The 15,386-nt window shown below is 36.3% G+C and overlaps 1 protein-coding gene across 50 annotated transcripts in view; it reads right to left on the reverse strand.

Moving 5' to 3' along the window:
• The window catches only part of TTN (titin), a 325,993-nt gene that overhangs the window by 102,473 nt on the left and 208,134 nt on the right, over positions 1–15,386 (reverse strand). For 49 of the 50 annotated variants that reach the window (XM_072612482.1, XM_072612462.1, XM_072612461.1 and 46 more), the window contains 14 exons: positions 13,485–13,611; positions 13,104–13,367; positions 12,432–12,698; positions 12,036–12,299; positions 11,803–11,942; positions 11,532–11,658; positions 11,092–11,358; positions 10,656–10,922; positions 8,930–9,196; positions 8,621–8,760; positions 7,437–7,563; positions 6,441–6,583; positions 1,140–1,263; positions 384–650 (listed from right to left, as the gene is read on the reverse strand). In XM_072612482.1, the coding sequence (XP_072468583.1) occupies positions 384–650; positions 1,140–1,263; positions 6,441–6,583; positions 7,437–7,563; positions 8,621–8,760; positions 8,930–9,196; positions 10,656–10,922; positions 11,092–11,358; positions 11,532–11,658; positions 11,803–11,942; positions 12,036–12,299; positions 12,432–12,698; positions 13,104–13,367; positions 13,485–13,611 (2,791 nt within the window). The remainder of the gene's footprint in view (positions 1–383; positions 651–1,139; positions 1,264–6,440; positions 6,584–7,436; positions 7,564–8,620; positions 8,761–8,929; positions 9,197–10,655; positions 10,923–11,091; positions 11,359–11,531; positions 11,659–11,802; positions 11,943–12,035; positions 12,300–12,431; positions 12,699–13,103; positions 13,368–13,484; positions 13,612–15,386) is intronic. The other variant, XM_072612467.1, reaches the window with a different exon arrangement.

Genomic DNA, 15,386 nt, shown 5'->3' on the forward strand with positions numbered 1-15,386 from the left:
TCAAATCTTGGCTTGTTCATTCTTTTGCTTGCCATTTCATTTTCCAACCCTGGGAATCTTTCATTTTCTTTCTTATTATAAGTCTCCTGTCCCTTGTCATATTTTACTCTTTTTATCTTCATCCTGACAAGGACATTCCTACAGCCTTCCTCCATAATAATCAATGAATACTCAGATCAGTTGTTATCAGTGTTCAGTGAGAGGGAAAGTGCCATTTATCAGATCAAGATAGAAAGACCTCTCACACCAAAGAGAAATATATCACAATGGCCCAGAATAAGCAGATAAATCCAGTTAGGCAACAAGAAGGGCATGCAAGAGGTGCTTTGTTTATCAAAGAGTTGAAAATGCAAAAATGTCACTTAAGAGAGAAGAATACTTACGCACTACATTCAGGTTACAGGAAGTCTTGAAATCCTTAGCATCACAAGTGTATGTTTTAATATCTTCTGGAGTACAGTTATGTATAATAAGTTTTCTGACTCTACCGTCAGCAACAATTTCATATTTCTTGCTTTTAAGGATTTGAGTTCCATTTTTGAACCATTTCACCTTAGCATTTTCTCTGGACACTTCACACTCCAATACTGCAGTAGCTTCCTCTTCGACCGTCTGGTCCTCAAGAGGTTTAGTGAATTCAACGGGGGGTTCTGCAAGAATCATACTAATTAGTGGTGGACATTCTCTTTGCCTCCTCTGCACATCCATCCCTTCAGCACATTCTCCAGGGCTTTGGCAGTTCAAATAATTCTTTACTTATTTGGAGTTCATTTTGGATATATTTGTTCAAACTTTTTTAAATTTATTAATGGTGTTATCTTTTGAGACATCTATTACTAGGAAAATAGTTTCATGAATAAGAAACATTAAAAAAAAAACTGTTAACTTCATTAGAGTCAGTTATCCCTCTTTATGCATCTTTCCTGCTGCTTGGTAGGTCCCATTGACTGACTGAGAGAGGATATGAAACAAATTAGTCACTTCACAAATCTTTGGTAATTGTTTTGTGGGATATCAATGACTAAAAATCAACAGTCTTAGTTATCAACGTAAGCTTTGATATAACAATGATAACTGACAGAATTGACCATACATCATCACACGTATAGGAAATAGGTATCAATTATTAGTCAGCTTACCTTTTACAAAGAGATTGGCTTGTGTTTTGAAATCCTTTGCAGTTAGTTGGACTTCCCCAGCATCTGTTAACTTCACATCCCTCAAGGTAAGTGTGTGAACTTTTCCTTCTGAGCGTGTGACAACCTAATAAATTTCATTTTTAAAGAGATAAAGAATAAATGAAGTAGCAGTGCTAAATTTGGAATTGATTCAGCATTTATGTATGTTCAATTAGTTTATAACTTTAAAAAATACCTTCTAAGTTACATATGAGAGTCATGAAGCAGATTATCTGAGAATTATTTAAAGGCTTTAAGACCTTCGTTCAGAATTAACAGTCAAGATTTTTAGATAAGTAAATGGTGAGTTTTTATGTTGGATTACCTTTACATTTTCAGCTCTGTGCATTTATGATGTTTCATGATTCAATTTCTTTATTTTCTTTCCTCCTACTGAGTTTATGTGTATACAAACTGTTCTTTGGGATGCAAGCAGGAGGGAGTTTGGTGACAGTGATATGCTGGCAGTGGTGGCCTAGGCACATGATTATATCACAGTAGGGAATTCTGCTTTAGAAACCCCCCCCACCAATGCAGATCAGCAACTTCTCTATGACCCAGAGTTTAAAAAAGTTGCTTGGGGTATTGAGAGGTTAGTTGACCTGCCAATGATGGCAGAGCCAATATGTGTCAGAAATAACATACGTACTCAGAAGCAGATCTAGTGCTAAACTCCCTACACGTGTTGCTTTCAAGAACCAGGACAGACTAATCATGGAATAAAGGGAGAAATGGTGCATACAGATAAGCTAAAAGAAGATAGTCTGCTTTCCAAAAGTACAACCTGAAGGTAACAAATTGTGGTCCTATCAATTTCGAGGTTTTCTCCATTTGTTCTTACAACTTTCACAAATTACAGCTGTAGCTTTTTTTAAAATAAAAACCCAAAACTAGAGTAGAGTTTTCAGATTTTCAAAAGGCTGTGCATAATCGTTACTGAGTTTTGAAATTTGTTTCTATATGTACATATATACATATATATGAACATGTATGTATATGTATAGTTGAGTGACAAATCAGGTAATAACAGCGCTAAAAAAATGAGCATTAAAATAAGAAAGGGAACAGAATGTGACTTTTCCAAGAGACAGATTTATGGTCTCTTCCAGTTCTAAGATTTATAATTTTATGACACAGATGTGCAACATTATGTAGTATATATACACACACATATATGTATGTATGTATATATATACACATATATGGGTGTATGTATATATATGTATACATTTAGTCATATGAGTTCAGATGTTCATATACTGTCAAAAATAATGTCAAACTTACAATCCATTGAGGCATAGGAAAGAAGTGGGAAAATCTGCAGCTAAAGAGGTTTTACCCCTTCAAGGATGCAATTAATTATGGTTATTATTAAAACATAGTCATTTAAAAAAGACTGAGATAAGACAGTTATTTGATTAGCACAGAGAATAAAGGTCCCATGGATATCAAACTCAGCATGTTTAAAATTAAGCACATTATCTTTCTCCCCAAACCTTTCCCTTTTCCTAGCTTCCCTGTTACTGTTGAGGGCACCATCATCCTCCTAGACACCAAGGCCTGCAACTCAGTGCCATCCTCCAACCCTAGTTCATTCTCACTGCCCCACATCCTATCAGTCCTCAGGCTCTGAATCTACTTTTCTAATTTCTCTTGTGTGTAATTCCTCCCCTCCGCTGACATTGCTACCACCCTGGGGCAGGCCCTAATCAATTCATACATGTGCTAATGCAATAGTCTTCTGGTTAGCCTCCTTCTCTTAAATATCTCCCCACTCCAGTCCACTCTTCCCTCAGTTTCAAAGTGATCTTCCCCAAGCACTGGTCTGCTCATCACACCCTCTTCAGGACTTCCAATATATCTCTAGGATCAATCGTAAAATACTTTGACTTTTAAAACCTTTCGTAACCTTTCCAATCACTCTGGTCTTTTTACATTTTATTCCTTTCCATATACTGTACAATTCGGTGGCACTCCACAGCTTGCTGTTCCCGGCACAAGACATTCCATCTCGGGTTTCTCTGCATTTTCATTGGCTATCCCTCAAGCGGGAATGCTCTCCCTTCTTATCTCTGTCCTCTTTTAGCTTTCCTGGCTTCCTTCAAGCCTCAGCTACAATCTCACTTTCTAAAAGAACCCTTCCTTTGTCCCCTCAGTGCTAATGTCTTCTCTCTGAGAGTTCTTCCAGTTTGCCCTGAACGTATATTGTTCATATATAATTATTTACATGCGGTCTCCTCCATTACACTGTGAACTCCTTAAGAACAGGAAGTTGTTCTTTTGTTTTTGTTTTTGCTTTTATCTCCTCAGAACTTAGAACATCATCTAACACATAGAAGACATTTTAATACATGCTAGTTGACTCATCTTGAGAAAGCAGTATCTAAGCATGCCTGGAGTTAGAAGGCATTCCCTAATGACACAGTAGGCATGAGCAGATGATATATTTTTGTAGTGAACTCAACATAAATCTCAAAAAAAAAAAATCTAGTGTGTGGAATATGATTATTTTTAAAGGACCTACATTTATAATTCAAATACAGATAGTAAATATCTCCCATTAATTTATTTTGGTGTATAAGTTTCTTCAGAATTGTGATTGTATCTTCTCCACATTCTACAAATACCCAACTCCTGCACCCACAGTCAAAAATGCTGCCTTGTACAGAGTAAGTACTCAGGAAACTGAGACATTCCAAAGGATGCATTCCTGTGTCCTTCTCTGAGGGGTGGCTGAGGAATAGGAAAGGCATTCATTAAAAGTGCATAAGATCTAAGATTTTAAAAAATTATATGTCTGTATCTATTTTTATACATATATATCAGTGCAGATTTTATAGTGAACTAACTGTATGTTATATTAAAAGTGTATGTTATATTAAAAAAATTTATTCCGTATATTCTATTGCTTAACTCTAAATACTATACATGGCAATTATGGTTATTAATTATAAATACTATTACATGGTAATTATAACTCTAATGAGCACTAATATTTATTCTTAAAATTATCTATAACAGACTTAAATTGTATTGTTTCACAATGACTCTGGGGGTCATAGGAAATCAAAAGACTTTTTGTCACAATCATCCTTCCCTCTTTCTCCCACTATCTACATTCCCTTGGTTGACAATCATTCAAAAAGATCCATAAGTATATATAATAGATATTAAAATTAGTAAGCAAAGAGACAGACAAGAGAATGAGGGCAGACTCCATTTAAAGAACCCAAGTAGAGAAATGTAATACAATATCTTTGCTTCTACATGGTCATTATTAACATTTCTATTAAAAAAAACTATTCAGTAATTTAAAAGCAAATCCACAGAGGCTGGAAAAGCAGAATGAAGGATTAAAATTCCCACATGGAGGGAGACACAAAGGGGCCCAGTAGGATTAGTGTCAGGTAACACTCCTTCTGGTCACTGCACTAAGTTTAATATGAATTAATGTTCTTCAAAGTCAGTCCAGTGTGCAATTAAAGATACCTCAGTAATTATGGTCTTTAATATTTTATATATATATATACACACATATATACATATATGTGTATATATACATACATATGTGTGTATATATGTATATATATATGTATATGTGTGTGTGTATGTGTGTGTATATATATATATATATGGTTTGGTCATTTCATAATAGCATTAACAAGGCTCTATGATATAGATTTAGGTTTTTCCTCACAAAGTCCTGTTCATTTGGCAAAAAGATATTGAGCCCAAGGATAGACATTTTTCCTTAAAGCAGGATTCTCCTAACCAAATCAATTAGAAGTCTGGCAGGGACCATGAGATTTTATCAAAACCACTCTTCTCCTTTCAGGCATGGTTGTAATTAGACACCCCAGACATAAAAGAATCCACCTTATTTTTTTAAAGAACTCCCCAATCATCCATACTAATGTTTAATAAACTTCACTGGCAGGAAATTCTTTCCTTGGCAGCAACCTAAATCCCCTGTGCTGTAACTGAATCCCATTCTGTCTTGCATGATCCTCAGTCGAAATGGAGAACAACTGGTGTCCACCTGATATGGAAGTGACCTTTCTATACTTATATTATTTCTCTTTGGAGAAACAATGCTGATTTCTTTAACTATCCTTCATAGGTTTGGTTTCCTAATCCTTTAACCTTTTTTTTTTGGGGGGGGGGGAAGGGGGAAGAGCTTCTTTCTGAACTATTGTCTTTAATTTTATAATGTTAGGCAGTCAAAATGAGGTCTGATATAAGTTGAAGTAACACTTTATGATGTTTTTGAAATACTGAAAAATCTGTGGATGGACTACCGTTCTTTGTCCACAGCTGTCTTGGATATGTCTTTATGAATTGCTTCCTTCTAAGAGTTACACAAAGTGAAGTGGTTGAGGCAATTATTTGGAAAAGTTGTGCTTTTTAATCATTTTTTTGGTAAAAAATTTAGGAATTTTAAGGGAAAGTAGTTCCATGGCCTAACTGTCAGGACAATTATATTAATTTTTAGCTTTTCTTTGCACATGTAGATATCAGATACATAGAGAATACTGGTTACTACTAATACTGAAAAAGCTGAAAAGTTCATAAAAACTTCTTAATATTCTGACAACTGCAGAAGGGATCTCCTTATACATCTGGACAAGTATAACTAATTTAATTTTGCTAATATCATCAAATGATCTTTCAATACCCAATACCCATTCCAGGCTCCTCACAGTGCTACTATGCACTTGAAGGTTAAAAATAACTTCTAAGAAATGCTAGCAGAGCAAATCTGTCCAGAAGTTATCTCTACTACTTGATCAATTGCCTGAAATAGAATTTCAGACCTCTTAATCCCCTTATATGCAGAATACAAGATGGCATGAAAAGAATTAGGAAATCACTAAACCCAGGATATGTTAGTGAACAAATTATCTGACCAAACAGTACTTAAAGACTTTTTGCTTTTTGTCCAATGAACCAAGCAAATTATAACTTGTGAAATTTTGAATTCCTTACATACTCAAAAACATTGTCATATATATTTTTAATACAAATGTATACTGTAGTAAAAAGTAGGTAAAAACCAGTAACAAATTGGAGTATTTGTTGTACAGTACTAGCAGTTGTAAGGAATAAGGAATACATAGATAAAACGTATAAAAAAGACCATAGAGAAGGAAGGAGGGAGTAATTAATTCAAGAGTAGTAGACTATTGGAAAAGAAAGAAGGAAAAGAGAAGGAGAATACTGCAAAGCAAAGAAGGAAAAGGAGACAACAGTAAGAATTTTTACCTTATCACTAGGCTCTAGCTTCTTTCCCTGTAGATACCACTCCACAGGGATATCCTCATAAGACAGCTCACAATCAAAGGTTGCTGTTTCACCTGCAGTCACTGTTACATCCTTTAGAGGTCTCAGTAGTCCAATCGTGCGGGCTTTGGAAGAAAATATTAATGTCTTTGAACTACTCATTTTTTTTTCGATGAAGAAAATCCTAGTCACTATACTTTAGTTATTAATTTACATGGTCCCTTTCTGCGATAGAGCATACTCCATAATGCTGCAGCTTTTTACACCCTTAAGTGAACGTGGGGCCCTGGGTTCAGAGGAGGGGAGGTTGATCACTAGAGAGCCTCTATTCGTAGGGGCCCTTTCTTTATGACGGACAAAGTCAGCAAGAAATCTGCAGTGCATCTGTCTCTCTGCCAAGCTCTGTGTTCCTCTTGCTACATAAGGTATGTGACTTCCAAAATAACTACGAATGGGATTGAGAGAGGACAAGTGGCCCACAACCATGTGGTCTCTCTCCTTGTCCATCAGACTCTTAGCACCTTCCAAAGATGTCAGCTTAATCTACCCTCCAATCCTGGTCTGAAATGCCAACAAAACAAAAAGGTTTCTTTGTAAAGTGCAACTTATCATGTAAAATATAAAGAGATATAGGAGTGTTGGTTAGGATTGTCATTCTATGTTGGCTTCTATGGTTCTGCATGAAAAAATTATGAAGGATGAGGATGTAGACTAATTCTGTTTTACTATATAGAGGAGATAATTGAAAATCAGTTAATTTAAAAGCAACAAGGATAGGGGATCAGACTGTTTTCAAAATGGCAAACACATGAGTAGAATAGAGCAAGTGTATTTATTGATGATTTTAATTGTCTCTGCTAAAATTAATGATTCAACTAATTTTACATTTTCTACCAAAGCTCTTATTTCTCTCAGGAAAATTAATATGTGGGGCTCACTTTGGCATCACATTTACTGAGATTAATATGAGCCACTTACGTTTAACCCGAAGATGTGCACTAGATTTGACGTTGGCAGCTTGAAAGTCTACCCCACCAGTTTGATCCAAGCGGCAATTATGAAGAATGAGGAAGTGCATTTTGCCTTCTTCCTTAATTTCACAATCCTACAAGAAAGGAAACAAATTCAGATTTGTTACAGTCATTAGTTAACTCTGGAATTTTCTCAAGGTATATTGGTATAAATGTTACCAACAAATGACAAGGTGAACTGAGATTATTCTATATATTGAGAATATTGCAATTATCGAAGCCTTATATAATACAACAAAATAATAGGCAAATAATTCACTCTATTATATAATATTATCACCTCCCCATATAACATGTTGTCTTAAAAATTAAGTGTAGAATTATTTTCTTTAAGGGAGAACCATGGAATGTCAAAGCTGTACTACTTGGACAATGCTTGGGATGAAGTGCATAGGGCACTGGGCCTGGAATCAGGCAGACCTAAGTTCACATACAGCCTCACATAGCTTACTAGTTGGGAGATGTTGAACATGTGAGATGTTAACCTTTGTTTGTCTCAGTTTCCTCAACTGTAAAATGGGAGTAATAATAACACTGACTTCCCTGGGTTGTTTGTTGGGGACCAAATGAGATAGTACTTGTGAATTGTTTGGTGCAGTACCTGGCACATACATAGTAGGTACTAAATAAGTTCTACCCATCATCATCATCATCATCATCAATCATCATCAACAATGGAAGCCAGTGCTGCCTTCTTGCATATAATAGCAATACAGATTTGGGTTATGAAGGTTATTCTTCATCATCTTTTCCACTTAATGTTATTTCAAGAAGTATCATTCAGACTAGGATTACTAAGTCATGAAATAATTTTATAGAAAATGTAGTTATTTTTAATAGGATATCATGTGTGTTAAATGTACTTCCCACTAATTATAGAAAATGTTACATTTTACAGGTGAAAAAGTAAGCTAGGTAAGGAGAAAAAAAAATCTCCAACTTGACATGGCTATGTGTACCAATCCTTTGCTTTTATAAACCTAGGTCAACTCTCTTTGGCTCATGATTTAGTCAAGAAACTGATTCTCTGTCATCTTAAAATCCCTGTCCTGTAACTTTTTTCAAGTCCCCTCCTTGCTTCACACATCTCTTTTCTCAGAATGGTGTTGACAAGTTCAAAAATATCCTTACAGGTGTCTGAAGTAGTGGCTCTCCTTTCAGTTTCCAGTTGGCATGGATATCGTCCTCTGAGATTTCAGTTTCAAAGCGAGCAGTCTCTGTTTCTATCACCTCCACACTGTACAGAGGGCGGACCAACTTAATTTCCCGATCTAGAAAAGTTAAGGGTCGACAGATGCCATTAGCTATTAGCATTACTAAACTATTAGCTATTATTAAGCTAATAATATTAATATTAAAAATTATTCTTAATAATAGCTACTAGCCATTACTAAGAAACACACAGAAAATGTGAGAGAAACTCAGTGAACATAATCTCACCTTCAATGTCAAGTTTGCCAGAGGTCTTATCTGTCCCACAGTCACAGGTGTACTGTCCAATATCTGATTTCAGGGCTTTCTTTAATATTAACATTCTCTTCTTGCCATCTGCCTTGATGACACAATTTTTAGATGGAGTTATTTCCTTCCCATCCTTAAACCATTTTACTGGCGCATCTGCCTTGCTAATTTCACATTGGAGAACTACTTCATCTTTTTCTACTCCAGTATAATCTTGAAGTTTTCCCGTAAAATAGGGATCTCCCTCTGCAAATAAAGCACAAGAGAAACATTTTACTATTAATCATTTAAAGAAATGAATGTTCTTTTGAAAATCTCAAATGAAGCTCACAGAAGATTTTTTAAAATTAAAAGTAGTAAACTATCCAATTTCTGCTAAACGTTTGTTAAAAAAAAAGGATGATTTTATTACTTAGAAAAGGAAATCAATGAGAAGAATATATTGAGACTGAATTAATTAATTTATTAATGGATTTATACCAATATCTATTTGGAAAAGTACTGCCAGATATCTTTTTGCTTCTAATTTCTTAGTTGACCTGTTACAGAAACTCAGAGTTGGAAGGCATCTTAAAAACTCATCTAACAACTAGGTATTAATCCTCTCTAACATTCCCACAAATGGTTATCCTCTTGCTTGCATCTCCACTTGACCTCCAATAAGGGCAAACCTACTATACTCCCTTCTAAGTCTGCCCATTTCACTTCTGCAGTGTTATCTTTTAGAGAATTTTTCCTTATGTTGAACTGAAATATGCCTCTCTGAAAATCCCACCAAGTTCTTAGTTCTGCCTTCTTCAGTCAAGTAGAACAAATATAAATCTTGTTCCACATGGTAGTCCTTTAAATACTTAAAGAGAGCAACCATATTTTCCCCAAATTTTTCTTTATTCAAACTAGAAGGGGAAAAAAGGGAATAGGCATGTATATAGCACCTACTATGTGCCAGAAACTGTATTAAATGTTTTACAAATCATCTCATCTAATCCTCATAAAAACTCTGCAAAGTGCTCTTATTATCTCCATTTTTCAATTCAAGGAGCTTGAGTAAACAGAGCTTGTATGACTTGCCTAGAGTTACAGGGCTAGTGTTTAAGGATAGATTTGAACTCAGGTCTTCTAGTCTATCCACTATGCCATGTCACTATTATTGAGGCACCGTACCTTCAAATGGTCCTCACCACATGGTTTCAGAGTCTCATGATAGTTTCAATAGCTATTCAGAAAAATCTTAAGCACATTAAATAGATCTACATTTGACCTAATTATACCAAGAATCTAGCTTTTAAGGCCCACACTGATGTTCTAGTCTACCTGTATTCTCCAACATTTGCTTCCCAATCACTGATTGGCATTACATTTAAAGGTAGGATAAGGGAAAATAATAAATTGTGAGATCTAGTTAGCATAGTTCCTTCTAAAAGCTAAAAATAATCCTCTGAAAACACTTTGGTTGATAGGGAGGATTTTAATCCCTCATTAAAAGATATTATAACTCTGAACAATTATTGCTGAGTAATAGTTCTGATTTCAAGTCTATATTTTGCTGATTTGGGTAAGATACTTCATTATGAAGTACGTTTATTTTTGTAGGGAAAAATATTTTGTAAAAAAAAAAACAAAACCAAAAACAAAACAACCCTTCCCCATGCCAAATGGATAATTTAAGAAATGCAATAAAAATGGACTTATATCAGCCACTTACCAAGCACAGTAAGTTTAGCTTCAGAAGTCATCCCCATAGCTTCCACTTTGATTTGGGATGTATCATCAATAGAGAGGTTTTTGAATGTGATGGAATGAATCTTGCCTTCATCATGCATCGAAACCAACTTGCCGGTATGCAGTCGCTGGTCATTTTTGAACCACTTAACTCGGATGTTGTCATGGGATAGTTCTACTGTAAATACAGCACTTTCCCGTTCCTTGGCTGTCACATCCTTGAGTGGAGTGAGGAATTTGAGACGAATTCCTAATTTGGGAGGGAAAAATAAACAAACAAAAACCTCTCATTCATTCTCACACTTATAAGGAAACACTTTATTTTCTACAATATCTTATGATAGGAAAAAATAACTTTACAGGGAAATAAAAACAAAAACAAAAAAAAGGTTCAAAAGTTCCAAGTAAGAAAAACAAACCTTCGATGATTAGTTTGCCGCTTGTCCGCTTGTCTTCAGCCTCAAACATATATTTTCCCTCATCTTCAAAAGCAGCTGATTTAATCACCATTGAGTGCCTGGTTCCATCCTTTATGAGTTCAACTTTGTCATCACTTGTGATTTCCTGGGTGCCTTTCAACCAGCGGAATGTTTTGGGCTCCCTGGATACTTCACATTCAAATTTGGCTTCATCTTTCTCAAAGACTTTGACATCGCTGAGTGGTGTAATGAAGATGAGTGGGAGTTCTGCAATAAAAATCCATGAGGTGGGGTCATCAAATATGCCTCCATTCAAAGGTCCCATTCTACCAATGGGCTCACTAAGGACATTTTGCAAAGAAAACAGAAAGCACTTTGCAAAGAAAACAAAAAGCATTTTGCAAAGAAAACAGAAAGCACTGATGGTAGGTAAACCATACCTTTGACTTTAAGATTAGCTGCAGATTTAGCATTGGCAGCCTGGAAGGAAACCTCTCCAGTCATATCCAATTGGCAGTTATAAAGGACCAGGACATGTTTCTTTCCATCTTCAATGATTTCACAGTTCTGTTAGGGGCAGGGATTTGGAGAGGAAAGGGAAAAGGCCAATTTTCACAAGTTAATGCTCAAGCATAGCAAGAGAGAATTTCATTTGAACATATCTTTTATTTCTAAACAACCTGGAAAATCCTCAAAGTAATCTGGGCTTACCGGAGAAGCAGTCAGAGGTTCTCCTTTTAATTTCCACTGACCATGAACATCAGGCTCAGAAAGCTCAATTTCAAAGCGTGCTGTTTCTCCGACAAACACTTCCACTCCATATAGAGGTTTTTCCACTTTTATTAATCGAGCTGAAATCATTAAAATACACATAGTTTCATTAACCTGAACAAATGAGTTATGATATTCAGGTCGTGCCAGAGTTAGATTTCTCCATAACTCACCCTCAACATTGACATTGGCTGTTGTTTTGTCTGTTCCACAATCACAAGAATATTCTCCCTTATCTTTCAGCTCTGTCTTCTTGATTTTTAATATGCGGCGCAGACCATCTGTCTTGATGGAGTATTTGGTTGAAGGAGTAATTTCTTCTCCATCCTTGAACCATTTTACAGGCACATCTTTGCTAACTTCACATTTGAGGACAATCTCATCTTTCTCAGTTCCAGTGTAATCATGTAACTTCACAGTGAAGTATGGATCAGCCTCTGTGAAAGACACATTCAGAATGAAATAGGCAATATTCATCAAAAGGATGAGAATCTGTCCCAAAATTTCTTACATATTTTCACCAGTGCAAAATTTTTAGTCATAGAATAGTTAAAATCAATTCACGTTACCTAGGACCTTTAGTTGGGCAGTGGACTTCAGGTTCTTGACTTGAGCCTTTATCTGGGATATATCATCGAGAGTCACTTCTCTCATTTCCAACTTGTGGGTCTTGCCCTCAGAAGAGATGAGCACTGTTCTGCTTGTGTGAAGTTTAACATCATTTTTAAACCAGGTTACATGCATCTTTTCATGAGACAGCTCACAAACAAAAGTAGCTGTTTGTCCTTCTTTCACAGTTTGGTCTTCCAGAGGTGACATGAATTTCAACCTTATGCCTAAAATGGAAACATGAATGGTAAGTGACTGCACACCTCAAAAATTCAATTCTTTACCCATCGTGCACAGGTATCAATGGAAAGCAAAACCAAAAAATGATAGATTGCCTAGTGCCTAACAGAATGCCTTGCACATAACGTGTCCAGCAAAGACTGCTGAATGAATAAATTTTTCTTCTGGGGGCATTTTATCTTACTACTCATATGTATCTCCATGGGGAGAGTAAGCTTATAAAAATATGAATATTTTTATATGTATGTATATGTATATCAGACATATATATGTGTCTGATAATTATGCATGTTATGACTATAAAGTAACTTTAATCTCATGATCTCATGATGTTCAAACCTCTTACACATTTATGTGTACTTTGTTAACTTCATATGTGAGGAGTGACTTACCTTCCACAAATAACCTAGCAGAGGTCTTCTTGCCATCAACTTCAGCTGTGTAGACTCCTTCATCATCAAACTGAGAATCATTGATGACAAGGATATGTTTCTTTCCATCTGCAATGATATCAAATTTGTCACTGGCTTTGATGATATCAGGTCCTTTAGACCAGATAACATTTGCCTCTCTGGTGAGGACACATTCAAATCGAGCCTGACGCCTTTCTGGAACAGTGACATCCTTCAGGGGTACAGCAAAGTCAAGTTCAATTTCTGAAAGAAGAAAACAAAACAAAACAAAAACATGTCAAGAATTAGTTTTTCAGGAATACAAAGAAAAGTAGAATGAAGTTGATTTCATGCTACAAATAAAAGCTAAAGCTTTTATACCTTTCACGGTCAAAATGGCAGATGTAAATGCATTGAATGCTTGATAGGAGACTTCCCCGGCTTGGTCCAATTTGACTTTGTGTAAAGTTAGGAAACGTTTTCCCCCATCTGTTTTGATTTCACAAGTCTGGAAAAATAGCATAGTTTTGTCGGACTCTAGGTAAACAGCAGGACCCATTGCTAGATAAGTGCATCAAATGGAAATGGCACAGCTATTTTTTTTCCCAAAGGACCCAATAGAAAACCAAATTAAAATCACTTCTCAGTAAGTGCTCATGCATAATAAGCCCCACATCAAATAGTCACTTCTCTTTGAAAGTTTAGAAGTCCAATGAAACTAAATTTGTAATGTTTCAGGTGAATCTTTAACTTGATGCAAAAGCAACCACATAATTTAAAATCTTATAATGTAAAATGTATACTGTGTAGTCAGTTAAACAATAGAAGGAAAGAATTTCTGAGTTGAAAGGGACCTCAGAGGACAAGTTCAACCTGTATATGAAAATTTTAAGTCATTCCCTCCAAAACATCCCCAACAACCATGAGGATGCAAAGGTAAGGAAAGTGGGTAAGAACTGTGTTCATTTACGTCTTTTCATCCTCAGCCACCTTGTATGGGGCCTGGAGTAGAAAAGAATAATAAAGGCTTGTTGAATTGAATCAGTACCTTCCTTTCTATATCAATCAGCCAAATAACAAATATTAAGTGCCTAGGTATTAGGTGCCGCTGATACAAAGCCAAAAGTGAAATAGTCACTACCCTCAAAGAGCTTACATCCTAACACAGGAGATCACATGTAAACTTATAAGTATATATGGAATATACTCAAAAACTAATCCAGGTAGTTTGTAGAAGGAAGGCACTGAGGGGATCAGGAAAGGCTTCATGTAGAAGATTGTGCATGAGTTCCATCTGGAAGGAAACCAGGGATTCTGAGATGCAGAAGTAGAAAGCAAATGAATTTGGCACGGGAACAAGTGGGTGCGAAGGAGCACCAGTGCAAAATGAGGCACTGTCCATGTTCTACAGTAAGTATACTGGTGTGGCTGGAACACAGAGTGTGTGAAGAGAAGAAATGTATACAGAGACTGGAAAAAGAGGAAGGAGCTGGTTGTGAATAACTCCAAACGCCAAAGAGAGAAGTTTTTATTTAATCCTGGAGATAATATGGAGGCAGAGGAATTCATCAAATAGAGGAGTGATGTGGTCAGACCTTTGTAGGAAGCTCAGTGGTACAGTGGGTGGAGTATGGGACCTGTAATTAGGAAGACCTGAGTTCAAATCTAGCCTCAGACACTACTCTGGGTAAGTCACTTAAATACTATTTGCCTCAGTTTCCCTCTCTGTAAAATGGGGATAGTAATAACACCTCCTAGGGTTGTGAGGATCAAATGAAATGATATTAGCAAAGTGCTTTGCAGACCTTAAAAAGCACTATGTAAATGCCAGCTGTTATCATAATCATTAATAATAATAAGAAGAAGACTAGATTCACTGTGGGAGCTCTGTGGAGAACGTATTAACGTGGGGAGAGGCTTGAGGAAGGGTGAGACTATTGCAATAAAAGAGAGGACCTGAATGTGGGTGAGTGGCTACTGTGTGAGTGGAGAGATGGGTGCATACGTGAGAGATACTATGGGGATAAAAATGACCAGAGTTGGCGGCTGATTGGATATACAGAGTGAGCATGAGAAGTCAAGGATGATTCAGAAGGACGGTGGTGGATTCAGAAGGCAGTCACAGAGGAGTTCAGAGGAGGGGTCAGTCTACAGAGAAAGAGAATCAGCTTTGCTCTGGACTCACTGGGTTTGAGGTGCCTGTGCGTTATCCAATTGGAAATCCAGGCAGTTGATGTTGCAAGACAGGAACTCAAGGGCTAGGTCATCTGCATAGTGATGATA

This window comes from Notamacropus eugenii, chromosome 5 (assembly GCF_028372415.1).
Source record: "Notamacropus eugenii isolate mMacEug1 chromosome 5, mMacEug1.pri_v2, whole genome shotgun sequence".
Classification (NCBI taxonomy): domain Eukaryota; kingdom Metazoa; phylum Chordata; class Mammalia; order Diprotodontia; family Macropodidae; genus Notamacropus; species Notamacropus eugenii.